The sequence below is a fragment of the Rhinatrema bivittatum genome, chromosome 1 (genome assembly GCF_901001135.1).
Source record: "Rhinatrema bivittatum chromosome 1, aRhiBiv1.1, whole genome shotgun sequence".
NCBI classification, from domain to species: Eukaryota; Metazoa; Chordata; class Amphibia; order Gymnophiona; family Rhinatrematidae; genus Rhinatrema; species Rhinatrema bivittatum.
Window position 1 is genome coordinate 2,447,691 of NC_042615.1, and position 24,099 is coordinate 2,471,789.

Consider the following 24,099-nt stretch of genomic DNA (forward strand, 5'->3'; position numbering starts at 1 on the left):
GGGCTTGTTTGGTGCAGGAGTGAGTGTGGGCTACGTGCCTTGGAGGTAGAGCTCTGTGCAGGAGTGAGTGTGGGCTACGTGCCTTGGAGGTAGAGCTCTGTGCAGGAGTGAGTGTGGGAGCGTAGGCGTGCATGGACCAGTGGGTGGGGGAGATAGGAGCAGGTGGGCTTGGTTGGTGCAGGAGTGTGGGTGGGCTACGTGCCTTGGAGGTAGAGCTCTGTGCAGGAGTGAGTGTGGGAGTGAAGGAGTGCATGGGCCAGTGGGTAGGGGAGATAGGAGCAGGTGGGCTTGGTTGGTGCAGGGATGTGGGTGGGCTACGTGCCTTGGAGGTAGAGCTCTGTGCAGGAGTGAGTGTGGGAGTGAAGGAGTGCATGGACCAGTGGGTGGGGGAGATAGGAACAGGTGGGCTTGGTTGGTGCAGGAGTGAGTGTGGGCTACGTGCCTTGGAGGTAGAGCTCTGTGCAGGAGTGAGTGTGGGCTACGTGCCTTGGAGGTAGAGCTCTGTGCAGGACTGTGAGTGGGAGCGTAGGAGAGCATGGGTCAGTGGTTGGGGGAGATAGGAGCAGGTGGGCTTGGATGGTGCAGGAGTGTGGGTGGGCTACGTGCCTTGGAGGTAGAGCTCTGTGCAGGAGTGAGTGTGGGAGCGTAGGCGTGCATGGGCCAGTGGTTGGGGGACATAGGGACAGGTGGGCTTGCTTGGTGCAGGAGTGAGTGTGGGCTACGTGCCTTGGAGGTAGAGCTCTGTGCAGGAGTGAGTGTGGGAGCGTAGGAGTGCATGGGCCAGTGGGGTGGGGGAGATAGGGGCAGGTGGGCTTGGTTGGTGCAGGAGTGAGTGTGGGCTACGTTTCTTGGAGGTAGAGCTCTGTGCAGGAGTGAGTGTGGGAGTGAAGGAGTGCATGGGCCAGTGGGTGGGGGAGATAGGAGCAGGTGAGCTTGGTTGGTGCAGGAGTGAGTGTGGGCTACGTTTCTTGGAGGTAGAGCTCTGTGCAGGAGTGAGTGTGGGAGTGAAGGAGAGCATGGGCCAGTGGGTGGGGGAGATAGGAGCCGGTGGGCTTGGTTGGTGCAGGAGTGAGTGTGGGAGCGTAGGAGAGCATGGGTCAGTGGGTGGGGGAGATAGGAACAGGTGGGCTTGGTTGGTGCAGGAGTGAGTGTGGGCTACGTGCCTTGGAGGTAGAGCTCTGTGCAGGAGTGAGTGTGGGAGCGTAGGCGTGCATGGGCCAGTGGGTGGGGGACATAGGGACAGGTGGGCTTGGTTGGTGCAGGACTGAGTGTGGGCTACGTGCCTTGGAGGTAGAGCTCTGTGCAGGAGTGAGTGTGGGAGCGTAGGCGTGCATGGGGCAGTGGGTGGGGGAGATACAAACAGGTGGGCTTGGTTGGTACAGGAATGTGGGTGGGCTACGTGCCTTGGAGGTAGAGCTCTGTGCAGGAGTGAGTGTGGGAGCGTAGGCGTGCATGGACCAGTGGGTGGGGGAGATAGGAGCAGGTGGGCTTGGTTGGTGCAGGAGTGAGTGTGGGAGCGTAGGAGTGCATGGACCAGTGGGTGGGGGAGATAGGAGCAGGTGGGCTTGGTTGGTGCAGGAGTGAGTGTGGGCTACGTGCCTTGGAGGTAGAGCGCTGTGCAGGAGTGAGTGTGGGAGCGTAGGCGTGCATGGACCAGTGGGTGGGGGAGATAGGAGCAGGTGGGCTTGGTTGGTGCAGGAGTGAGTGTGGGAGCGTAGGAGTGCATGGACCAGTGGGTGGGGGAGATAGGAGCAGGTGGGCTTGGTTGGTGCAGGAGTGTGGGTGGGCTACGTGCCTTGGAGGTAGAGCTCTGTGCAGGAGTGAGTGTGGGAGTGAAGGAGTGCATGGGCCAGTGGGTGGGGGAGATAGGAGCAGGTGGGCTTGGTTGGTGCAGGGATGTGGGTGGGCTACGTGCCTTGGAGGTAGAGCTCTGTGCAGGAGTGAGTGTGGGAGTGAAGGAGTGCATGGACCAGTGGGTGGGGGAGATAGGAACAGGTGGGCTTGGTTGGTGCAGGAGTGAGTGTGGGCTACGTGCCTTGGAGGTAGAGCTCTGTGCAGGAGTGAATGTGGGCTACGTGCCTTGGAGGTAGAGCTCTGTGCAGGAGTGAGTGTGGGAGCGTAGGCGTGCATGGACCAGTGGGTGGGGGAGATAGGAGCAGGTGGGCTTAGTTGTTGCAGGAGTGAGTGTGGGAGCGTAGGAGTGCATGGACCAGTGGGTGGGGGAGATAGGAGCAGGTGGGCTTGGTTGGTGCAGGAGTGAGTGTGGGAGCGTAGGAGTGCATGGACCAGTGGGTGGGGGAGATAGGAGCAGGTGGGCTTGGTTGGTGCAGGAGTGAGTGTGGGCTACGTGCCTTGGAGGTAGAGCTCTGTGCAGGAGTGAGTGTGGGAGTGAAGGAGTGCATGGGCCAGTGGGTGGGGGAGATAGGAGCAGGTGGGCTTGGTTGGTGCAGGGATGTGGGTGGGCTACGTGGCTTGGAGGTAGAGCTCTGTGCAGGAGTGAGTGTGGGCTACGTGCCTTGGAGGTAGAGCTCTGTGCAGGACTGTGAGTGGGAGCGTAGGAGAGCATGGGCCAGTGGTTGGGGGACATAGGGACAGGTGGGCTTGGTTGGTGCAGGAGTGAGTGTGGGCTACGTGCCTTGGAGATAGAGCTCTGTGCAGGAGTGAGTGTGGGCTACGTGCCTTGGAGGTAGAGCTCTGTGCAGGAGTGAGTGTGGGAGTGAAGGAGTGCATGGGCCAGTGGGTGGGGGAGATAGGAACAGGTGGGCTTGCTTGGTGCAGGAGTGAGTGTGGGCTACGTGCCTTGGAGGTAGAGCTCTGTGCAGGAGTGAGTGTGGGCTACGTGCCTTGGAGGTAGTGCTCTGTGCAGGAGTGAGTGTGGGAGCGTAGGCGTGCATGGACCAGTGGGTGGGGGAGATAGGAGCAGGTGGGCTTGGTTGGTGCAGGAGTGAGTGTGGGCTACGTTTCTTGGAGGTAGAGCTCTGTGCAGGAGTGAGTGTGGGAGTGAAGGAGAGCATGGGCCAGTGGGTGGGGGAGATAGGAGCCGGTGGGCTTGGTTGGTGCAGGAGTGAGTGTGGGAGCGTAGGAGAGCATGGGTCAGTGGTTGGGGGAGATAGGAACAGGTGGGCTTGGTTGGTGCAGGAGTGAGTGTGGGCTACGTGCCTTGGAGGTAGAGCTCTGTGCAGGAGTGAGTGTGGGAGCGTAGGCGTGCATGGGCCAGTGGGTGGGGGACATAGGGACAGGTGGGCTTGGTTGGTGCAGGACTGAGTGTGGGCTACGTGCCTTGGAGGTAGAGCTCTGTGCAGGAGTGAGTGTGGGAGCGTAGGCGTGCATGGGGCAGTGGGTGGGGGAGATACAAACAGGTGGGCTTGGTTGGTACAGGAATGTGGGTGGGCTACGTGCCTTGGAGGTAGAGCTCTGTGCAGGAGTGAGTGTGGGAGCGTAGGCGTGCATGGACCAGTGGGTGGGGGAGAAGGGAGCAGGTGGGCTTGGTTGGTGCAGGAGTGAGTGTGGGCTACGTTTCTTGGAGGTAGAGCTCTGTGCAGGAGTGAGTGTGGGAGTGAAGGAGTGCATGGGCCAGTGGGTGGGGGAGATAGGAGCAGGTGGGCTTGGTTGGTGCAGGAGTGAGTGTGGGAGCGTAGGAGAGCATGGGTCAGTGGTTGGGGGAGATAGGAACAGGTGGGCTTGGTTGGTGCAGGAGTGAGTGTGGGCTACGTGCCTTGGAGGTAGTGCTCTGTGCAGGAGTGAGTGTGGGCTACGTGCCTTGGAGGTAGAGCTCTGTGCAGGAGTGAGTGTGGGAGTGAAGGAGTGCATGGGTCAGTGGGTGGGGCCAGGGCAGGTAACTTGGCCTTGTAGTGATCAGCTGAGCCGCTGAGCTTTAGCCAGCCACCTCAGCAGCCTGATTAGAGCGCAGATAAGTGAGGGGATAAATTGCAGCTGGGAGAGGCTTTACCTGTTCCAGCTCTTGCTTGCACAGACTCTTGTGGACGAGCTCTCTCCCTCTCCCTCAGCATCATGGCTTTTGACGGCACTTGGAAGGCGGATAAGAGTGAGAACTATGACAAATTCATGGAAGTGATGGGTAAGCTTGATTGGACTTGTGACTGCTGTATTTCTGCAGAGCAGAGGGTGACATTTTTATGGGGATCAAAGTTTGGGGATAACTGTGTAGACATTTAACTTCCCTTAAGAGAAATGTGGGTGTAACCTGCCCAGTGTGGCTCTTACTACCTTAAGCTTGCTGGGCCGGAGTAGAAGGTGAACTGCTGGGGGATTTAAGTGTCTAATATTTTTGGATAAAAGTACTTGGTCCCTGTGTACTGAGGCACTAATTAGCCTGAAAACTTGCCTCCACCTGGCTATTTCCAGGAGTGTGATGCTATCTCACAACTGTAGCCTAGCCCATGGCCACTGGATGCACCATTTGGCAATACACAAAGTGGCCATGGCTTGTCCTAGCTGCAGGTGGCAGGAAGGGGGGTCTCTACCTCACGACCTGTGTCAGCTCCTGCAGAGGACACAGGCTGATCACGGATACTGAGGAGGGTGGGGGTAACGTGACCTGTCGGATGCAGTGTGTGTAACGAGCAACTGGCCTCTGTGGCAATTTATTTAATTAAAATCTTTTCTATACCATTGCAATGGTTTGCATGTAGGCACATACATTAATGTAGGTGAATGCATGCTATAGCAGATTCAGTTACACTATATATTGGGGTGGGGGAATGTGTGGCTTGTGAGTTTGTATTTGTGGTATATAGGGTAATGGTTGTGAGGGGGCTTTTGGTGTGTATGCAGCTTGCCTGGGCTTTTGGCTGATGCTTTCAGGGTGTGGATCACAATGTGCAGTGTAGACCTCCATGATTCATGACGAGGCTATGCAGAGGCTGCCCCCTCACCACTAAGGATCAGGGTGAGAGCAGCTGCATAGAGAAGTAAATTGGCTGCTGTAATGCAGGTGCTGGTGATAATGTACTCTCCCTCTGTTATGGTCTTGAGCAGTGGTGTTGCTGTGCTGCTTGCAATCTGCTTCCACATCAGATGCCAGCTAAGGTGTGAAATTTTAATGGGGTGGCTTTAAACTGTGTAAGAGGGGGAGATGCACACCTAACACTTTCTCTAATGAAACAGGGTGACAGCCCTGTTTTCACTCCAGACCCCTCTAAAAGAGCTGAAGGAGTAATGCATGTGGGCTGAGATCTTGGGGACTCTTTTCTAGCCCTGGACTTGGGGAATGCTGGATGACTCCCAGCTTGGGTGTGGCTGGACATGTTGAACAGAGGTGAACGGCCTGACACAGTGCTGTACTTCATTGTACTAATAGCCGTATCCTCACTGGGAAGGACTAGGACCTTTGGAGGTTGTGAGCTATAGGATTGAGCTCTCTGGATTTTTGGAAGGGAATCTGGTGTGGGGCTCCTGTGGAGTCTCCAATGCTGAACTGACAAACCTAAGACTGTCACTCGTATGTTAGTGCATTGAAGCCTATAGTAAAAAACTCTCCTGGCTCTATAATGAGGTCTTACTCTTGTAAGGATTTATTGCAGAGTTTTTCCTCAGAGCTGCTAACGTGTGGCTTATCTGCCTTCCTGTAGTGTAGACCAGAGGCAGATACCTCTCTCCCTTCAGCCCCCATACATTTCATGCAGCTGCTGCTGGCATCGCACCCTGTCTGAGCTGACGTGGACATGTTTAACTCCTTCCTGATCCTTTCCCTCTCTCTGAGACTCCTCACTGTGCTAGGGTTAGGATTTCTCTTGACTTGGGTGGGGGGCACATCCATGTGGAAGGAGATCTGGTGTTGGCTTTTGGGCTCTTCATGAACCTGCTGAGAACCACCTCCTCCTCCTCCTCCTCCTCTCCTTGCAGGTGTGAACCTGGTGAAGAGGAAGCTGGCATCTCATGATAACCTGTGCCTCACCATCCATCAAGATGGAGACTCCTTCACCATCAAGGAAAGCAGCACCTTCCGCAAAATAGACGTTCTCTTCAAGCTGGGGAAGGAGTTCGACTACACCCTGGCTGACGGCACAGAGCTCTCGGTAAGGGCAGGCAAGACCTACGGGGGGGGGGGGGGGGGGTGGATGGGTAGATACAGAGACTGTGGGGGGGTGGGGGGGGTGGATGGGTAGATACAGAGACTGTGGGGGGTGGGGGGGGGGATGGGTAGATACAGAGACTGCGGGGGGAGGGGGAGAGATGCAGAGACTGCAGGGGTGGGTGGGTGCAGAGACTGCGGGGGTGGGGGGTGGGTAGAGGCGCAGACTGCAGAGCTCTCAGGAAGCTTGAGGGGTCTGCACAGGACACAGCACCTCCTCATCAGAAAGCAACATGGGGTCTTGTCCTGCTTCTGCTCCCTAAGTACCAGGACTGCTTTAAACTGTTTTTAGGTAGGGTCTGCTAGAAGATGATGCTCTTTTCCTGCTGGCTGGGTGGGGCTGAGCTGGGACCTCCAGTGCCCTTCTGACCAGGTCATAGTTTGGCGCCTGGGTGGAAGGTTAGCAAAGCAGACTGGGATTTTTATAGCACTTATAGGGGGGGGTGTGAGGGGAAGGGGGATTTTCATGAAACCTGCTGACATCTAAGATGACTCCATCACTGCTCTCTGCTTCAACAGTAGGGGGAAAGGGAATTGTATTCAGTCAGCAACCAAAAAGGACCCTGACTCTTACGTTGTGGGGGTAACTCGCCATTGCTACCCTTAACCAATCAGCTTAATACTTTTGATGCAACTCCAACACTGCTCTGCTTCAACAGCAGGAGGTAATGGGGAATTGGACTCAGACAGGAACCAGCGAGGGTCCTGACTGTGACAGTACGGGAGTGACCTGCACGGCACGGCAGATACTGGCATAAGCTTGCTGGGCAGACGGGATGGACCGTGTTGGTCTTTCTGCTGTCACTCTCTCTTTCTAGGACTGACTAGTGCACACGTTCAGCTGACACACGGAGATGGAGTAACATGCACCTTGTGATGGGAGAAGAGCAGCTTCTGATGGCCATTAAACAAGCTTGCTAGCCCCTGTAAGAGCCCCAGTATAGATGGGACAGAGGGAGGAATGGACAAGGTGGGGATAATGGTCAGGTGTGGTGTGAATGGGAGATGTAAGCCAGGACTGTTACCTCCGTGTATTGTGTCCCAGGCTGGGTGTGTAGGACTCTCACCCTCCTTATTCCACAATCCCTGGCAAGGAGCCAGGCCAGCTCAGAGTGCAAGTGACTTGTGCTCTATAGCCTAGGGATCGGCCCTTCCTACTGCCATCCCCTCTCGTGCAGCTCTTCATATCCTGCCTTATGACTTTTTAGGGAACCTGGATCCTGGAGGGGGAGAAACTTGTAGGAAAATTTACCAGGAAGGATAACAGCAAAGTATTGGACACGTGCCGAGAAATTGTGGGGGATGAGCTTGTGCAGGTAAGTCTCAACCTTTCTATATTTCACTTCCTGACAGTGGCCAGAGCAGGTGTTAAAAAAAATATTGGGACTTGTGGCTGCTGTGTTAAATGCATCTTAAGTTGTAAAGAACAAAACTTGGAGCACTGCATCAAAGCAGTGAATAAGGAGGGTGGAGAAATGGCTCTGGGAAGGAGAGGGCGTAGATGCAACCTCCTGCAAATGGTGCAGAGCTTCTGATGTCTGCATGGAAGAGGGGGTCCCTGATCTGGGAGATGAATATACTGAAGACTTCTTCCTAGCACCATTCAAGTGTCACCAATGGCGTTGTCTTCTCTTCTGTTACAGTGCTTCCCACCCCCCCCCCAGGATCTCCTGTTTATCCTGCCTTGCCTAGGAGGCTGGTCATGTACCCACCGCCCTTCCTGTGAAATATTTTTGCCCACTACTCATGAGTCTCCCAGCAGGGTTACTTAGCTTCTTTCCACTGAACGCGATACCTTATTGCTGCTCTCTACTTCCCGGCAGGAGCTGCACATGTTTAGGCCTTAAGTCTGGTGCAGGCACTACAGCATCCTGATGAGACACTTCAAGTGTTAGAGAATATCCCGTTCTGGAAACAATCTCGCGCTCTCTTTGTGATGGCTTGTCCTCTCCCTGCATCCTAGCATTCATCTGCTTCTGGCCACCACCTTGCCAGCTTTGTAACTGCCCTAAGCATTGTCCCATCTTGGTTCACAGCCTTAATTCAGAAAAGCATGCAGACAAGTGTAGAGGATCCCAGTGGGAAGGTGGCATTTAGGATAGTGGTAGAAGAACAGCCTCCTAATCCATTACTTAGTAACTCTTGCTTCCTTCAAGAGCAAAAGAAAATGGGGAGAGCTGATGAGGATAAAGGTGCAAACTGTACTCTTTAAATCTTGGGGCAGCTGGGTTGGTACCAACAGGCTGGAAAACTCAGAAGGCAACCAGGTACTATCAGCAAGGCCTTAGTCTGGATATTGGGGGCAACTATTGGCTGCTTGTGAGAGCATTTATGTTCTAAAGCTTTGGCGTAAATGGGAGGGGGTGGGGAGCTGGATGGCCAGGAAACAGGATACGGATCTGACCCAGTAGGACAACAGTGGCCAATTCAGGTCACAAGTACCTGGCAGGGTCCCAAGGGGTAGACTTCAAGCTGCTTATCCCAGGGATAAGAAGTGGATTTCTGCAACTCAACCTTAATGGTTTATGGCCTCTTCTCCAGGAACTTGTCCAAACCTCTTTAAACGCAGCTACACTACTGTAATAAGTTTCACCACATCCTCTGGCAACAAATGCAAGAGTTCATGTGTTGAGGAGAACAATTTTCTCATCAATTGTTAAAGGTTTTACCTAGGAATGTCAATGTGTCCCCCTAGACTTACTGACGTTTGCTCCTTCCACTTCACTCATTTAGCAGTGTGGGAATATTGTGCAGAATCTGGCATGTCACGAGCAGGCCAGTCTCTGCCATGCATGGGACGCCTCTGCTCATGGTGAAGATGGAACAGGTCCCAGTGTGCCACAAGCAGAGCGTGGCCTGCTCATGGAGGAGGGAGACTGCCTCTGTTCACTGCAGAGATGTAGCAGGCCTTGATGAGTGTAAAAGAGTGCAAGCCTGCTGAGAGATTGTGGGTTTGGGAGCCAGAGGGAATCTCTGTGAGGAGATTGTGAAGGAATGTGTGTGAGACTAAGAGCTGCTGTATAGAAAAAGGGATTTTATACATGAGGGAGCCTGTGTGAGGATGCTTGTTTGTGAGATGGCAACCTGTGTGTGTGTGTGTGTGTGTGTGTGTGTGTTTAGAGGGGGTGAGCCAGAGAGGGGGGAGATAGAAGTAGCCTGTGTGTGTGTGGGGTGGCAGTACTGAGAGGGGTCAAACTCTGGGAGAGGTAATAGTGGAAGGATTGAGCGGGGGGGGGGGGGGGGGGGGGAGAAGAATTGGCGTTGGAGTCTGAGAGGGCAAAGTGAGACTGGCCAGGGGAGTAGGGAGAGGTTGGAAGAGACACACACTTCTAAGGAAATATTTAACTCTGCATTTTTAATCTTTCTGTATTACACTTCACATTTTTACAAACTGTCATGTGTATATATAGTTTTGACCCAATATAAAGTGTCAGAATTTTGCAGAGTTGAATCTTTGTGCACAGAATTCCCCCAGGAGCAATTTTTCTAGACCTCTTATCTCTTTTGCAAGCTGAAGAGCCCTAACTTTAGCCTTTCCTCATAGGGGAGCTGTTCCATCCCCTTTATCATTTTGGTTGCCCTTCTCTGTACCTTTTCTAACTTTGCTGTATCTTTCTTGATGTGGTGACCAGAACTGCACACAGTACCCTGCTCAAGATGAGGATGCACCATGGAGTGACAGAAGCATGATGATACTTTTTTATTCTTCATGCCTCTAATAATCCCTGGCACTCTATTTGCCCTCTTGGCAGCTACTGCTGCACAGGGAGTAGAAGATTTCAATGTATCTTCAACAATGACACCTAGATCCTTTTCCTGAATGGCGATTGTCGCTATAATTCAGGTTACTATTCCTGAAGTGCATCACTCTGCACTTGTCCACATTAAAACATCTGCAATTTGGATGCCCAGACTCCCAGTTTTCTAATTTTTAACAACTTTTAAATTTTGTCATTGGCAAATTTATTCACATCACTTGTTCCCATTTCCAGGTCATTTATAAACATAAAACGGCAGTGGTCCCAGAACATCCCTGGGGCTCTCCACTAGTCACTTCTCTCATTGGGAAAATTTACCATTTAGTACTACTTTCTTCTTCTAACCAGTTGGCAATCCATAACAGGACACCGCCACCTTTCCCATGATGTTTTTTTGTTTCTCTCTTGAGGGTCTTTGTCTGTCAAATGCTTTCTGGATTTCCAGAGAGCACTTGACAAACCTGCAGTGATGCCAGACTTAATGGTAAAGTCACCCCCTGGTACAGAGCAGATCCTATGCTCCTTTCCAGGCAAGTGAAGCTGGATCCTTCACAAACTGGGATGGAGGAAGTTGTACAGCTGGGAGTGGAGTTTGATTGGTCCCTCCCAACCCTGAACCTAAATGTGCTGCTAAAGTATCCCTGACATCTTGCAGGGAGCTGCCACTTATCAGAATGGGAACCTTAAGGGCCTGGGAGTAGCTGCTGACTTGAAGGGGAGATTTCTGTGCAGTGATGGCCACAGCCCAAGCCTGTGCCTGACACCTCAGAACTAGTGTTCCATCAATTTAAGTAGCTTCAGATGCTGAGTGGATAAACTCATCTCCTGTTCATGTATCTCTTCCTATTGCAAATGGGAAGCTGAATGTTGCTTGTGTTTAAACTTTCAGACCTATGCGTACGAAGGAACCACGGCCAAGAGGACATTCAAGAGAACCTGAAGGTTACGCTGGATAAAGAGAACAAGTGCTGTCCTTACCTCCCCCCCCCCCCCCCCCCCCCCATTAAACTGTTACTGATGGGACTCCCACGGGCATAACACACCCAATGTCTAATCTTGCCAAATGTAGCCAGGTCTGTTCTGTAACGCAACAAACACAACATCTGCAGTTGCAAAGATTTACACTTGTAAGGTGAAAACAAAAAAAAAATAAAAAAGAATTCTGTAACGCTGTCTGTGGCAATGTCATTCCTTTCAGTGCTGTGTAAAGCACGTTCTCCAGCTCCTCACTGAGAAAGCAGTCCCCTGGACTCACAGCACACATGCACAAGATGCTCCCGGTAACACTGGCCGACCCTATGCAACAACACAGGGAAAGGGAGACGGTAGGACCGCAGGGTAGGAAAGGCAGTCGAGCTATGGGCCTCTTGCATTCTAGCAAGGTGCGTATATAAAGTAGGCACACGAGCCACTTCTAGGGGAGCTTGGACTCTTGGTGGCTGTATGGGGGGGGGGGGGGAACCTCTTCAGGCATGTTGCCACGGTGTAGGGCACCAGAACTGCTGCTCTTCTGCCCTCACGGGCTGGCTGCTTTCTTTGGGGGTGAAGGCTAACCACCGTGGCCCAGGCACTAGTCTTCTGCCATGTGTTACCATAGCTCTCTGGGCTGTTCAGGTACATGCACCTATCATGACGGAGGCTGGGTGCCCACATATTTTACTGGGAATGATGATTACGTTATGTATAGAACAATTAAAGTCCATTTACAGGCAGGTTTGGTAGAAGCAGAGCACAGGAGAACTGTAAGTGTCCCTCGGCATGGCAGGCTGAGAGATTGCTTCCCGGTGGGGTGTCCTAGTGAGTTAGATGTAAAATACTGAGATGGTAGACTAAAAGTTTGAAGAAGCTGGCATTCAACTCATAGTGCTTGCTTTTTATTATATTCAAAGCAGGAAACCTGTTAGGGAGTCAGTTGGACCATTTTAGATGAGCAAGGAGCTAAAGGGAAGATAAAGCCATCACGGACTGAATTCTTTAAATCTTTAACTAGAGCACTAGGGGTGATCTGGGAAACTACAGAATGGTGAGTCTGACCTCAGTGCTGGGAAAAACAGTGGAAACCTACTCTAAAGAACAAAATCCTGCAATACCTAGAAATGGGAACACAACCAGCACGGATTTACCTAGGGGGAAGTCCTGCTACACTTTTTTGGAAGGAGTTAATAAACACGTGGATAAAGGTGAACCGGCAGAGGTCGTGTAGATGGATTTTCAGAAGGCGTTTGACACAGTTCCTCATGAGAGGCTTCTAACCATTAAGTCATGGGACAAGAGCCACTGTACAATTGTGCATTGCAGAGTAGGATTAAATGGTCAGTTTCACAGTGGAATGGCTCAGGCTCTAGTGTGGCACTGGTATTTCATATTATACAAGTGATCTGGAAAAAGGAACAAGTAGTGAAGTTTGCAGATACAAAAGTGGATTGTGAAGTTTAGGAGGATCTTGTGAGACTGGGAATCCAAATGGCAGATTCAATTTAAGTTGGGACGAGTGCAAGGTGCTGAACATAGGCACCATTGTGCACAGTACTTTGAAATCCTTGATTCAATGTGTGGCAGCAGTCAAAAAAGCAAACAATTAGGAACAGAATGGAGAATAAACCGCATGTCATAATGCCCCTGTCTCATTCCATACGGTGGCCACATTTAAGACTTCTTTGCAGTTCTAGTTACATCCCAAAAAAGGTATAGTTGCCTTTGAAAGGGTACAGAGAAGGATGAGTAGAGTTGCCAACTGTCTGGATTTACTCCAGATAATACAGGACTTTAAGGTGGTGTCCATTAACCAGAAGGAGGTCTAAAATGTCAAACTGTCTGGATTTTAACTCGCCAAGTACAGCAACTCTTGCTATCCACATTGCCTCACTAAGGGGGTCAATTTCCAAAGCGATCGTACACGAAAAGGGACATTTCACGTGCGATCACTAAATGGGGGCGGCGTCAAGACCGGAACAGGAGGAGTCGGGGCGGACGCCGCAGAGACATGGCAGACAGTGAAAAGCTAAGAACCCACTTTGCACCCAATAGCACCACCTTTTATGATGCACAATTGGGGGTGAAAGCTGGCAGTGATAGCACCGCAGAGGTGCAATCGCTGCTGACTTTCACAGGCCTGCCCCCCTGCTTCCCTGTACTGTGACATTCAGGAAGCTGCCATAGGTTAGAAAATCTAGGCCTAAACAGTGTGGTTAAACTCCACAAACAATGGTGGTGGTAGGCAACCTCCAAAATTGCATTCACAGATGTGTATACTCTCTTCCTACTACAATCTTAGCAGCCAGCACCTAATCTCCCACCCAGCTGTTGTACCTACACTGCCACCCTTCAAACAACATTAAAAGGCCCTGGGAGGTTGCTGATACAATCTCTCCTGGCTCCTGCCCATATCAAAACAAGAAAAGGGGCTGCAGATGCCTCACTACCTGTCTGTGGCACCTCTCCTCTCTGCTGCAGTAAGAGTGGGGCCACCAGCTCCTCATCTCCTTCCTGCTATTCAAAAGTAAAGGCCAGTACTGCTTCCCTTCTGAGTGGCACAACAAGAGATCCAGAGGGGCAAAGGTGGCTGAAGCAGAGGCCACCAGGAGTGTGTGTAGGAGAGTCAGCCAATGCATCAAAGAGAGCTCATGTGTGTGAAGGGGGGAGCGAGAGTCAGTGCATGTGACACAGCTTGTGTGAGAGGGAGCCAAGGAGCAAAAAAGAACCTGTGTGTATATATGTGAGAGGGAGAGAATCAGAGTATGAGAGCCTGTGTGTGTGTATATATGTGAGAGGGAGAGAATCAGAGTATGAGAACCAGTGTGTGTGTGTGTGATGGCCAGAGTTTTGAGTGGAAGACTGAGAATGTAAGAGGACTTGTGAGTTCTTGTCTGTCAGAGTAAACATGCATGAGTGTATTTGTGAGACAATGAACATGTATGTTATAGAATGTGTATGAAAGGTAAGTGTCCACCTTCCTTCTCCCCCTCTAATCCATGACGTTCTCAGGTATGGACATATTTTTCAATGGACTTTGATATTTCTGCTGTTTTGAAATATTTTATTGGTGTTTCATACATTTTTTAAATTGAGTTATTAATGGGTTTTTTTTATCAGCTTTTTTTTAATAAAGCTTCATTTTTTGAAAATAGGTCACAAACATGGTGCTCAGTGCCACAAAGGAAGTGCCACATAATACATAAGTAATTAGCAAATAAAGTCAAGACAGCATAAGTCATTTGTCTGGTGTGGATGGTCACAGAGTAAGATCACAGTTCAATGAATGCCTAAAGCCAGAAAAAGCTCTACAGAATCTAACCATGCAATTTCCAAAATTCCCCCCATACAGCATCATAGTCCTCGAATTTACTTTTTAAAGCAAAGGTAATATGTTCTAGGGTGGCTCGCTCAACAACTTCAGTTCACCAAAAGGAGTCGTGGTCATGTCTTCCAAAAATATGTGATTGTCAGTCCTTCAGCTTGCAACAGAAATGACACCAAGGTTTTGTCCTTGCTCTACCGATCCTGCTCATCTCAGCTATTCAACAAACATAGCCAAGGCGAGAGAGAACAGAGTTGCTTACCTGTAACAGGAGATCTCGGAGGACAGCAGAATGTTAGTCCTCACCCATGGGTGACATCATCAGATGGAGCCCTGACCTGAAAAGCATATCAAAGTTTCTAGAACTTTGACTTAGCACACTGAGCATGCCCTATACCATGCATCTACATAAAAATATAAGATATGCCATATTGAGTCAGACCAAGGGTCGATCAAGCCCAGTGTCCTGTTTCCAATAGAGCTAATCCAAGTCACAAGTACCTGGCAGATAAGCAATATTAAATCTCACTCAAGCTACTATTCCTTACTGATTAATAGCAATTTATGGATTTTTTCCTCTAGGAACTTATCCAAACCTTTTTTAAACCCAGTGACACTAAGTGCCGTAACCACTTCCTCTGGCAATGAATTCCCGAGCTTAACTATGTGCTAAGTGAAAAAGAATTTTCTTCTATTTGTTTTAAATGAGCTATTTGCTAACTTCATGGAATGCCTCCATTATCTGAGATAGTAAGTAACTGATTTACATTAACCAAACAGTCTAACTTCAGTTAGTCAGCCAGAGTGACTCACTGCTCTCTTGATTATCAAATGTTGGTACCTAATCAAACCAAATCACACTACCTCAACACCTTTCCAAGGTGAGTAACTGAACTGAACTTTTCAATCTTTTTGCTTAGGTATACACTGCTCCTAGCTTATTTCTAGTTTCTGGCTACTTTTTTTTTTTAATTTATTTCTCATTTTCAAACATACAAACATTTAAGTCAAGTTTGCATTTAGAAATACATGGATTGGTATTCAACTTTTAAATCAAAGAAAATCAAATTACTTAATGAACCAAATATAAAATCTACAGCTGAAGACCCAATACCATTAGTATTAAACATAATTGAGAGCGTGTTACACTGTAGTTAGAAAATATAGGTGAGCATACCTCGAAAAATCCTAATTTAAAGGGCATCTACATAGTGCCTGCTACACTACTATTTCTTGTTGACTCGACATAGGGGATGAGGCCGGGAGTTTCCTCTGTTCTATAAAATCCTTTAATTGTTTGGGTACAAAGAAAATAAATATATCATTTTGTTTTTTTAACAAACATTTACAAGGAAATCGTAATGTGAAAGAAAAACCCAAAGTAATTACCTCCTGGCAAAGGGCCAAGAAGGCTTTCCTTCTCAATTGTGTGGAAAATGCCAAATCTGGGAAAATCTTAATTGGTTTACCTAGGTAGTTGACAGGATATTTTTTGAAAATAATTCTTCATTATTAGATTAATATCTTTAATTGAGGAAAAATTTACCAATAGGGTTCCCCAATCAATAATTTGAGCACTAGACTCTAAAAAAAATTGGTGAGGTCTCCTTGAAACATCATATCAGATCTATTATTTATATTTCTAGACTTAGGTAAAAAATAACAATTAATTACCATTAAGGATTCACCAGAGACAATGCCAAGTATATAGGGGAAAAAAATTTTTCAGAGTGATTGAAGGTAATTCCCCAATCACTCTAGGGAAATTTAAAAATCTTAAATTATATCGTTTGGCACGGTTCTCTAGAGTTTCCAATCTTCTAGTAATAATTTCCCTGTCTTTAGCAACAGCTGCTTGAAATTCCTGATTTTTCCTTTGCAAATCTTCTAAACCTTTTATCCTGTCAGCTGACTCCTTAATTTGTTTCTGAATATGCAATACATCTTGTTGATTCCCAGATGTTAACGCATCTACTTTCCCTTCTAACCCCTTAATATTGGATAACATTCCCGCCATCATTTCCCATAAAATGTCAAGTGTAACCACTGCTGGACGAGTGGGAGATGCTGGATTTATACCATGGGTTAATTGATCATTATTCCCACCGAAGGGGGTTCTTAACTCCAGGTCCCCCACTCCACTACCTGGAGTTACACTCATGGAGTCAGGTGCCTCTTCTCCAGCTAGACCATTATTGCGGGATATTAAATTTCCCACTTTAGGGCTAGTTCCAATGACCCCGGTTGAAGCTCCCTCAGGACTTGTCTCCCACAGTCTTTGAGCAGGTGGAACGCCGGTATTTGGGCTAAGGGAAGCCTCATCTGCCGGCTCACGCATTCCTCCCTGAATGAGTGACACATCAGATTCCTTGGTTTCTCCTTCTTTTAAAGCAGGTGAGAGCAAAAATCTGCTGATTTCCTGTTGTATTGGTGAGGGCAATGGAAGTGAGGGAAACACCCTCACCTTCCCTTTTCGTTTAGGAGGCATTTATCTAATTAGAAACAGTAACCAGAACAATCTGCAAAATTTGCCCAGTCTATGGTGCCAACAAACTTTTCGTGCAACAGATGACTAATCAGAGAGAGAAAATAAATCTTAAGGAAAAAACATCGATACCTTAATAATAGACCAAGCACAAGTATGGAAAACTGCCGAAGTCCTGACGAATTCGGGCTAAGCCGTTATGCCGCACGCGGCTTTAGTGGTGCGCCGGCTCTGCTGCACGCCGCAGAGCACCCCGCTTAAATGGGGCACTTCCGGGTTCCACCTCCGGGGCCGCCCTTCGACGTCACGACGTCGGTCCGCTGCAGCTGGAGAAATGCCGTCGGGGAAGTCCTCTCACCCCCCGGAGGCTCAAACAGCTGTTGCAGGTACGATGGTCTGCGTCTCAATCTCTGCGCCCTCGTACTTTTTTTTTTTTTTAATACAAACACTCAGTTCTGCTTACTAGCTGCCTTACTGACTGACCATTTAAAAATACAAACAGTCTAACTTGTTTAAGAACATAAGAACATAAGAATTGCTATGCTGGGTCAGACCAAGGGTCCATCAAGCCCAGCATCCTGTTTCCAACAGAGGCCAAACCAGGCCACAAGAAACCTGGCAATTACCCAAACACTAAAAAGATCCCATGCTACTGATGCAATTAATGGCAGTGGCTATTCCCCCCTATACATCGTGTAACTACAGCAACGGTTATTTTTCCCTATATGCAACACCTTGCACTTGAGTGAAGTGACATCTCGTATTCCATCCACATTTTTAACAACTTTGGCACGATAGCCTTGGACAAAACTTTTTCATGTTCAATAAGGAGTTTTTCCTTCAAAAAGAAAGGGATGGCTATGGGTGCCACGATGGCGCCTGACGTGGCTAACTTATACATGGGGAATTCGAAGAAAAATGTGTGAAAGACAATCCCTTTAATAACCACATAAAATTATGGAGAGCATATATTGACGATATTCTGGTGGTATGGGAGGGTGAGCTTAGTGAATTCACAATATTTATGGAATGGTTGGAAGGTTGTGATAATAATTTGAAGTTTACGTATAACTTCAATAAGCGTCAAGTTGCATATCTGGATATTTTAATCCATGTTACAACCTGTGGGTTTGAATTTTTCTATATATCGTAAGCCGACTGATAGAAATACATTGCTGCGGTATGACAGCTGTCATCCCTACCATCTGCGTAATAATTTACCGTATGGTCAATTTTTGAGATTAAGAAGACTTTGCTCAGACATCAAAGAGTATAAATCGAAAGCCCAAGTGATGAGCCAGAATTTCCAGCAAAGAGGTTACCCACCTCAGATTGTTAGGAGGGCTTACAAACGAGCACGTTGGATCAATAGAGACTTACTGTTTTTGCCTAAGAATTTACAACATGATAATAACAGGTTGGTTTGTGTGTTGCCGTTCTTGTCACAAGTATACAAAGTTCAGAACATCATAAAAAAAATTTGGCACATTCTACATTTACATGAAGGGTTCAATGAGCTTCCAAGGTTTGCCTTTAAGCATGGGAGAAACCTGAGAGACATGATAGTACACTCAGACTTCGCAGAGGAAAAGAATGATGAGAGAGATCAGAGATTTCGGGATTAAGGACACTTTCCTTGTGGAATTGCACTGTGTGTACTCAATCTTTTGCAGGTAGTGTTCTACCGTTTTTTGCTAATGGCAAATTTCAGCTTCGATCACTTACTAACTGCGAGTCTAAGGGTGTGATTTATGGGGTTATGGTGCCCATGCCCCCATTTATATATTGGCAAAACCAAACGTTGTTTAAAGACCCGCATGATTGAGCACAGGAGTGCCATTACACGCGGCAAGGTTGAAGCGCCGGTAGTACAACACTGCCTTTCACATTTGCATACGTTTGATGTTTTAAGATTTGCCGTGATAGAAAAACCTCTGCCTAAGAGCCACGGAGGTGATTTTGATGGTTACCTACTTCAAAGAGAGCAAAAATGGATTTATTACTTGAACACGGTAGATCCAAATGGATTAAACAAAGACATTGACTGGTCAGTGTTTGAAAAAACCCGCGGCGTTTCAAGAGTGTAGAATGTGGGAATTGGAGTTCATTTGGTTTAGATGATCCGGATTTCGGGTGTCGGAATAAGTGGGATGTGCTTAAATCTCAGAGCGATATGGCTGTAGAGATTAACTGGGACGCTGAGGCGCCATTTTGAATCCCCAGTGAGACCTGTAGCTTGGTCCGGGTAAGTGGAGTATATCTCCTGAAGCTTAATAGTGGATTATAGTTTACACTAGGATTTTTCTTTATAAGAAGGGGTGTGTGGGTCTGCTTTGAGTGGTTTTAATTTATGGTTTTTAACTTTCAGGGTACACGGAATATTTTGGCCTGATTCGAGATATTATAATTCCCCTGAAGAAGACTGATACTTCAGTCGAAACATGTTGGGACGGTCAAATTGAACAGCAAAGCATTGTAGCTGCTCGATGAAAAATTTACGGCTAAGTATTCAATTTTTTTGAACTTGACATTGAAAGAACGTTCTGTTCTGCATAAGGCTGAATAATTGAAAAGATTGACATGGTTATAGAACTGTTTTTGAATAAAGGTATTTGGTGGGTGGACAAATGACAGTAAATGATTATAAAAAAGAAGCTCTGTAAGCTGACAACAGTCTGCGGCCCATTGCGTGGCGAGAGGCTGCAGATTACAACACTAGAGCAATAATCTTGATGATATTGTCATTTGTTGGGTAATTAATGGTTGGATAATAAGTTTGTCGACAGTTCGTTTGTTAGATTCATTGAGTGAGTTGAGTCTCCTCTCTCCTTTGTTTGTGACACCTTGCACTTGTCCACATTAAATTTATCTGCCATTTGGATGCCCAATCTTCAAGTCTTGCAAGGTCCTCCTGTAATGTATCACAATCCGCTTGTGATTTAAACCACTCTGAATAATTTTGTATCATCTGCAAATTTGATAACCTCACTCGTCGTATTCCTTTCCAGATCATTTATATATATATATATATATTTATATATATATTGAAAAGCACCGGTCCAAGTACAGATCCCTGAGGCACTCCACTGTTTACCCTTTTCCACTGAGAAAATTGACCATTTAATCCTACTCTCTGTTTCCTGTCTTTTAACCAGCTTGAAATCCACAAAAGGACATCGCCTCCTATCCCATGACTTTTTAGTTTTCGTAGAAGCCTCTCATGAGGGACTTTGTCAAACGCCTTCTGAAATCCAATACACTACATCTAACGGTTCACCTTTATCCACATGTTTATTAACCCCTTCAAAAAAATGAAGCAGATTTGTTAGGCAAGCCTCCCTTGGGTAAATCCATGTGACTGTGTCCCATTAAATCATGTCTTTCTATATGCTTTACAATTTTGTTCTTGAGAATAGTTTTCCACTATTTTTTCCCGGCATTGAAGTCAGGCTCGCTGGTCTATAGTTACTCGGATCGCCCCTGGAGCCTTTTTTAAATATTGGGGTTACATTGGCCCACCCTCCAGTCTTCAGGTACAATGGATGATTTTAATGATAGGTTACAAATTTTAACTAATAGGTCAGAAATTTCATTTTTTAGTTCCTTCAGTACCCTAGGATGCATACCATCCGGTCCAGGTGATTTGCTACTCTTTAGTTTGTCAATCTGGCCTACTACATCTTCCAGGTTCACAGTGATTTCGTTCAGTTCGTCTGACTCATCACCCCTGAAAACCATTTCCGGAACTGGTATCTCCCCAACATCCTCATTAGTAAACACGGAGGCAAAGAATTAATTTAGTCTTTCTGCAATGGCCTTATCTTCCCTAAGAGCCCCTTTAACCCCTCTGTCATCTAATGGTCCAACCGACTCCCTCACAGGTTTCTTGCTTTGGATATATTTTTTAAAGTTTTTATTATGAGTTTTTGCCTCTGTGGCCAATTTCATTTCAAATTCTCTCTTCGCCTGTCTTAACAATGTTTTACACTTAGCTTGACAATGCTTATGTTTTATCCTATTTTCTTCAGATGGATCCTTCTTCCAATTTTTGAAGGATGTTTTTTGGCTAAAATAGCCTCTTTCACCTCACCTTTTAACCATGACGGTAATCGTTTTGCCTTCCTTCCACCTTTCTTAATGCGCGGAATACATATGGACTGCGCCTCTAGGATTGTATTTTTAAACAATGTCCATGCCTGTTGAACACTTTTAACCTTTGCAGCTGCACCTTTCAGTTTTTTTCTAACTATTTTCCTCATTTTATCAAAGTTTCCCTTTTTAAAATTTAGTGTTAGAGCTGCAGATTTACTTATTGTCCCCCTTCCAGTTATTAGTTTAAATTTGATCATGTTATGATCACTATTGCCAAGTGGCCCCACCACCGTTACTTCTCTCACCAAATATTGCGTTCCACTAAGAATTAAATCTAAAATAGCTCCCTCTCTTGTGGGTTCCTGAACCAATTGCTCCATGAAGCAATCATTTATTACATCCAGGAACTTTATGTCTCTAGCAAGTCCTGATGTTACATTTACCCAGTCAATATTGGGGTAATTGAAATCTCCCATTATTATTTCATTGCCAAATTGGTTTGCTTCTCTGATTTCTCTTAGCATTTCATCATCTGTCTGACCATTTTGTCCAGGTGGACGGTAGTATACTCCTATCACTATACACTTACCCAACACACATGGGATTTCTACCCATATAGGGGTAGATTTTCAAATAGCGCGAATTGGCCTACTTTTGCTGGCGCATCAGGCGCAAGCAAAAGTAAGCTGGATTTTAGTAGATACGCGCGGAGTCGCGCGTATCTGCTAAAAACCTGGATCGGCGCGCGCAAGGCTATTGATTTTGTATAGCCGGCGCGCGCCGAGCCGCACAGCCTACCCCCGTTCCCTCCGAGGCCGCTCCGAAATCGGAGCGGCCTCGGAGGGAACTTCCTTTTGCCCTCCCCTCACCTTCCCCTCCCTTCCCCTACCTAACCCACCAACCCGGCCCTGTCTAAGCCCCCCCCTTACCTTTGTTGGGGGATCCCCGCGCGCCAGCGGGCCTCTTGCGCACCGGGACGCGACCTGGGGGTGGGTACGGAGGGCGCGGCCACGCCCCCAGACCGCCCCGGGCCGTAGCCACGCCCCCGTACCCGCCCCCAAAACGCTGCCGACACACCCCGAAAACGCCGCTGCGCTCGGTCCCGCCCCTGACACATCCCCGACACGCCCCCCTCCGAAAACCCCGGGACGGCTCTGCGCGCGCCGGTAGGCCTATGTAAAATAGGCTCACCGGCGCGCAGGGCCCTGCTCGCCTAAATCCGCCCGGATTTGGGCGGATTTAGGCGAGCAGGGCTCTGAAAATCCGCCCCATAGATTCTACTGAGCATTTAGTCTCTTGTATGATCTTTATCCTGTTGGACTCTATACCCTCCCGGACATAAAGTGCCACACCCCCACCAAGTTGATCCATTAATTCAAATTTGCTCATATTATGAACACTATTGTCATATGGCCCCACCACTGTTACCTCTCTGCTCCACTGAAAATTAGATCTAAAATTGCTCCCTCTCTCGTCGGTTCCTGAACCGATTGCTCCATAAAAATGTCATTTATTCCATCCAGGAACGTTATCTCTCTAGTGTGTCCCAATGATACATTTACCCCAGTCAGTACTGGGGTAATTGAAATCTCCCATTATTATCGCACTCCCAATTTGGTTAGCTTCCCTAATTTCTCTTAGCATTTCACTGTCCGTCTCACCATCTTGACCAGGTGGATGGCAGTATACTCCTATCACTATACTTTTCCCCAACACACAAGGGATTTCTACCCATAAAGATTCAATTGTGCATTTAGTCTCATGCAGGCTGTTTATCCTGTTGGACTCTATGCCATCCTGGACATAAAGCGCCACACCGCCTCCCGGGTGCTCCTCGCTGTCATTGCGATATCATTTGTACCCCGGTATAGCACTGTCCCATTGGTTATCCTCTTTCCACCATGTCTCTGAGATGCCAATTAAGTCTATGTCATCATTCACTGCTATACATTCTAATTCTCCCATCTTACTTCTTAGACTTCTGGCAGTAGCATACAAACATTTCAAAGTTTGTTTTTTGTTTGTATTTCCATTCTGCTTTTCCATGACTTTTGTTCCGTCTCCATCTGCTGGCAGAGGTACATAACCCACTGGTGGAGACTGACCTGCCAGAATGCAGACGAAACAGGAGTTATATGATCTCTTACATGTGAACGAGTTATAATATGTGCTGCTAAATTTTGTATCATCTGTACAGGATGGATTGTAGCCCTAGGTACAGTAAGATATAGTAGTCTAGATAATTTAGTATTAGTGCTTGTAGAACTGTAGGAAGAGACTATGTAAATAGTTCTAATGTTGTTTCATTTGTGAAAAGTTACTGGACTATGATTGACATTTGGAAATAATCATTAAATTTTATTTGAACATCTACTCTGTGTCCAGCCTATCTGTCCCTGAGGAAGTACCGTACCAGAGAGAGACACATACTTAAGGAGAAATACACCAGCACCCAGGCCAAGAAGGATTTCCTCCCCCCTCAGAGCAAGTACTCCCCCTTCTGGGATCTGCAGCTGGAGGAGATATGATAGAGAAGAGAGCCCTGATTTAAAAAAATACTTTTATGGCCCTAGGGGAAACAGGATTACACTTTGTCAAGCTGATGCAAATTTGTACGCTCAGGCTCGCGCACAGGTTAACCCGCGGTTGGATGCGCTACACTAACACCCCATGTAATAAGGGGATCAGCGCGTCCAAACCAACGCATAGCTAAAAGCGCTCATCACATGCCAAGTAGATGAGATTAGCTATTACACCGACGCAAAAAATCACCATGCGCCCGAGTGAAGCCTTGAGGCGCCTCGAGCCCTGAACAGACAAGCAGAAAAAAATACCGCTTTTCTTTGGTTCCTCCAACTTAATATCGTCGCAGTACTAAGGAGGAGGAACCACAGAAAGCAGCAGCATCAGAAAAAAAAAGTCTTGATGGCAATCAAATTATGAAAATGGTTAGCTCAATTTATTAGCGTCCGTTTTCCCGAGCTGCACACAGCCACATCAAGTGGGCGTCCAATGCCATGGTCGTGCCAGGGCTGCACAATTTATCCCTAGGACGTCCTTTTTAACGTAGCAAACCATTTGCTTATTGCAATGGACGCCAAGAAAGGTGAATGTATGTGCGGTAAAAAATGGGCATCCAGTCTGCGCTCGTTTTTTTTCCCCATCGATAGCAGGGCTGAATTAGCCATGCTGTCATGGGAACTGTCCGTCAGGCCATTAACAGTGATGGCCTGAACACTGGCCCCCCCCCCCCCCTGATGAGTAAATCAATGCCTCCATCCCAGACCTTGTACACTGCACCCTGTGTGGCTGCCCAGTGTCGAGCTCTTCTGAGTCCTGGCTCCTTCCCTGTTCAGCAGCATGTGTGAGTGTG

At 47.7% G+C, this 24,099-nt stretch overlaps 1 protein-coding gene across 1 annotated transcript; it reads left to right on the top strand.

The window, feature by feature from the left end:
- Positions 1-3,921: 3,921 nt before the first annotated feature.
- On the top strand, positions 3,922-11,024 carry LOC115079803 (fatty acid-binding protein, intestinal-like). Its single transcript, XM_029583666.1, has 4 exons — positions 3,922-4,078; positions 5,866-6,038; positions 7,303-7,410; positions 10,742-11,024. The coding sequence occupies exons 1-4, from the start codon at positions 4,012-4,014 to the stop codon at positions 10,790-10,792; spliced, it is 399 nt and encodes a 132-aa protein (XP_029439526.1). The 5' UTR covers positions 3,922-4,011; the 3' UTR covers positions 10,793-11,024.
- The last annotated feature ends 13,075 nt before the right edge of the window (positions 11,025-24,099 follow it).

Coding starts and splice junctions, on each gene's coding strand:
- LOC115079803 (XM_029583666.1), top strand. CDS start 4,012: ATGGCTTTTGACGGCACTTGGAAGGCGGATAAGAGTGAGAACTATGAC. Junction 4,079..5,865: donor CAAATTCATGGAAGTGATGG/GTAAGCTTGATT, acceptor CTCTCCTTGCAG/GTGTGAACCTGGTGAAGAGG. Junction 6,039..7,302: donor CTGACGGCACAGAGCTCTCG/GTAAGGGCAGGC, acceptor ATGACTTTTTAG/GGAACCTGGATCCTGGAGGG.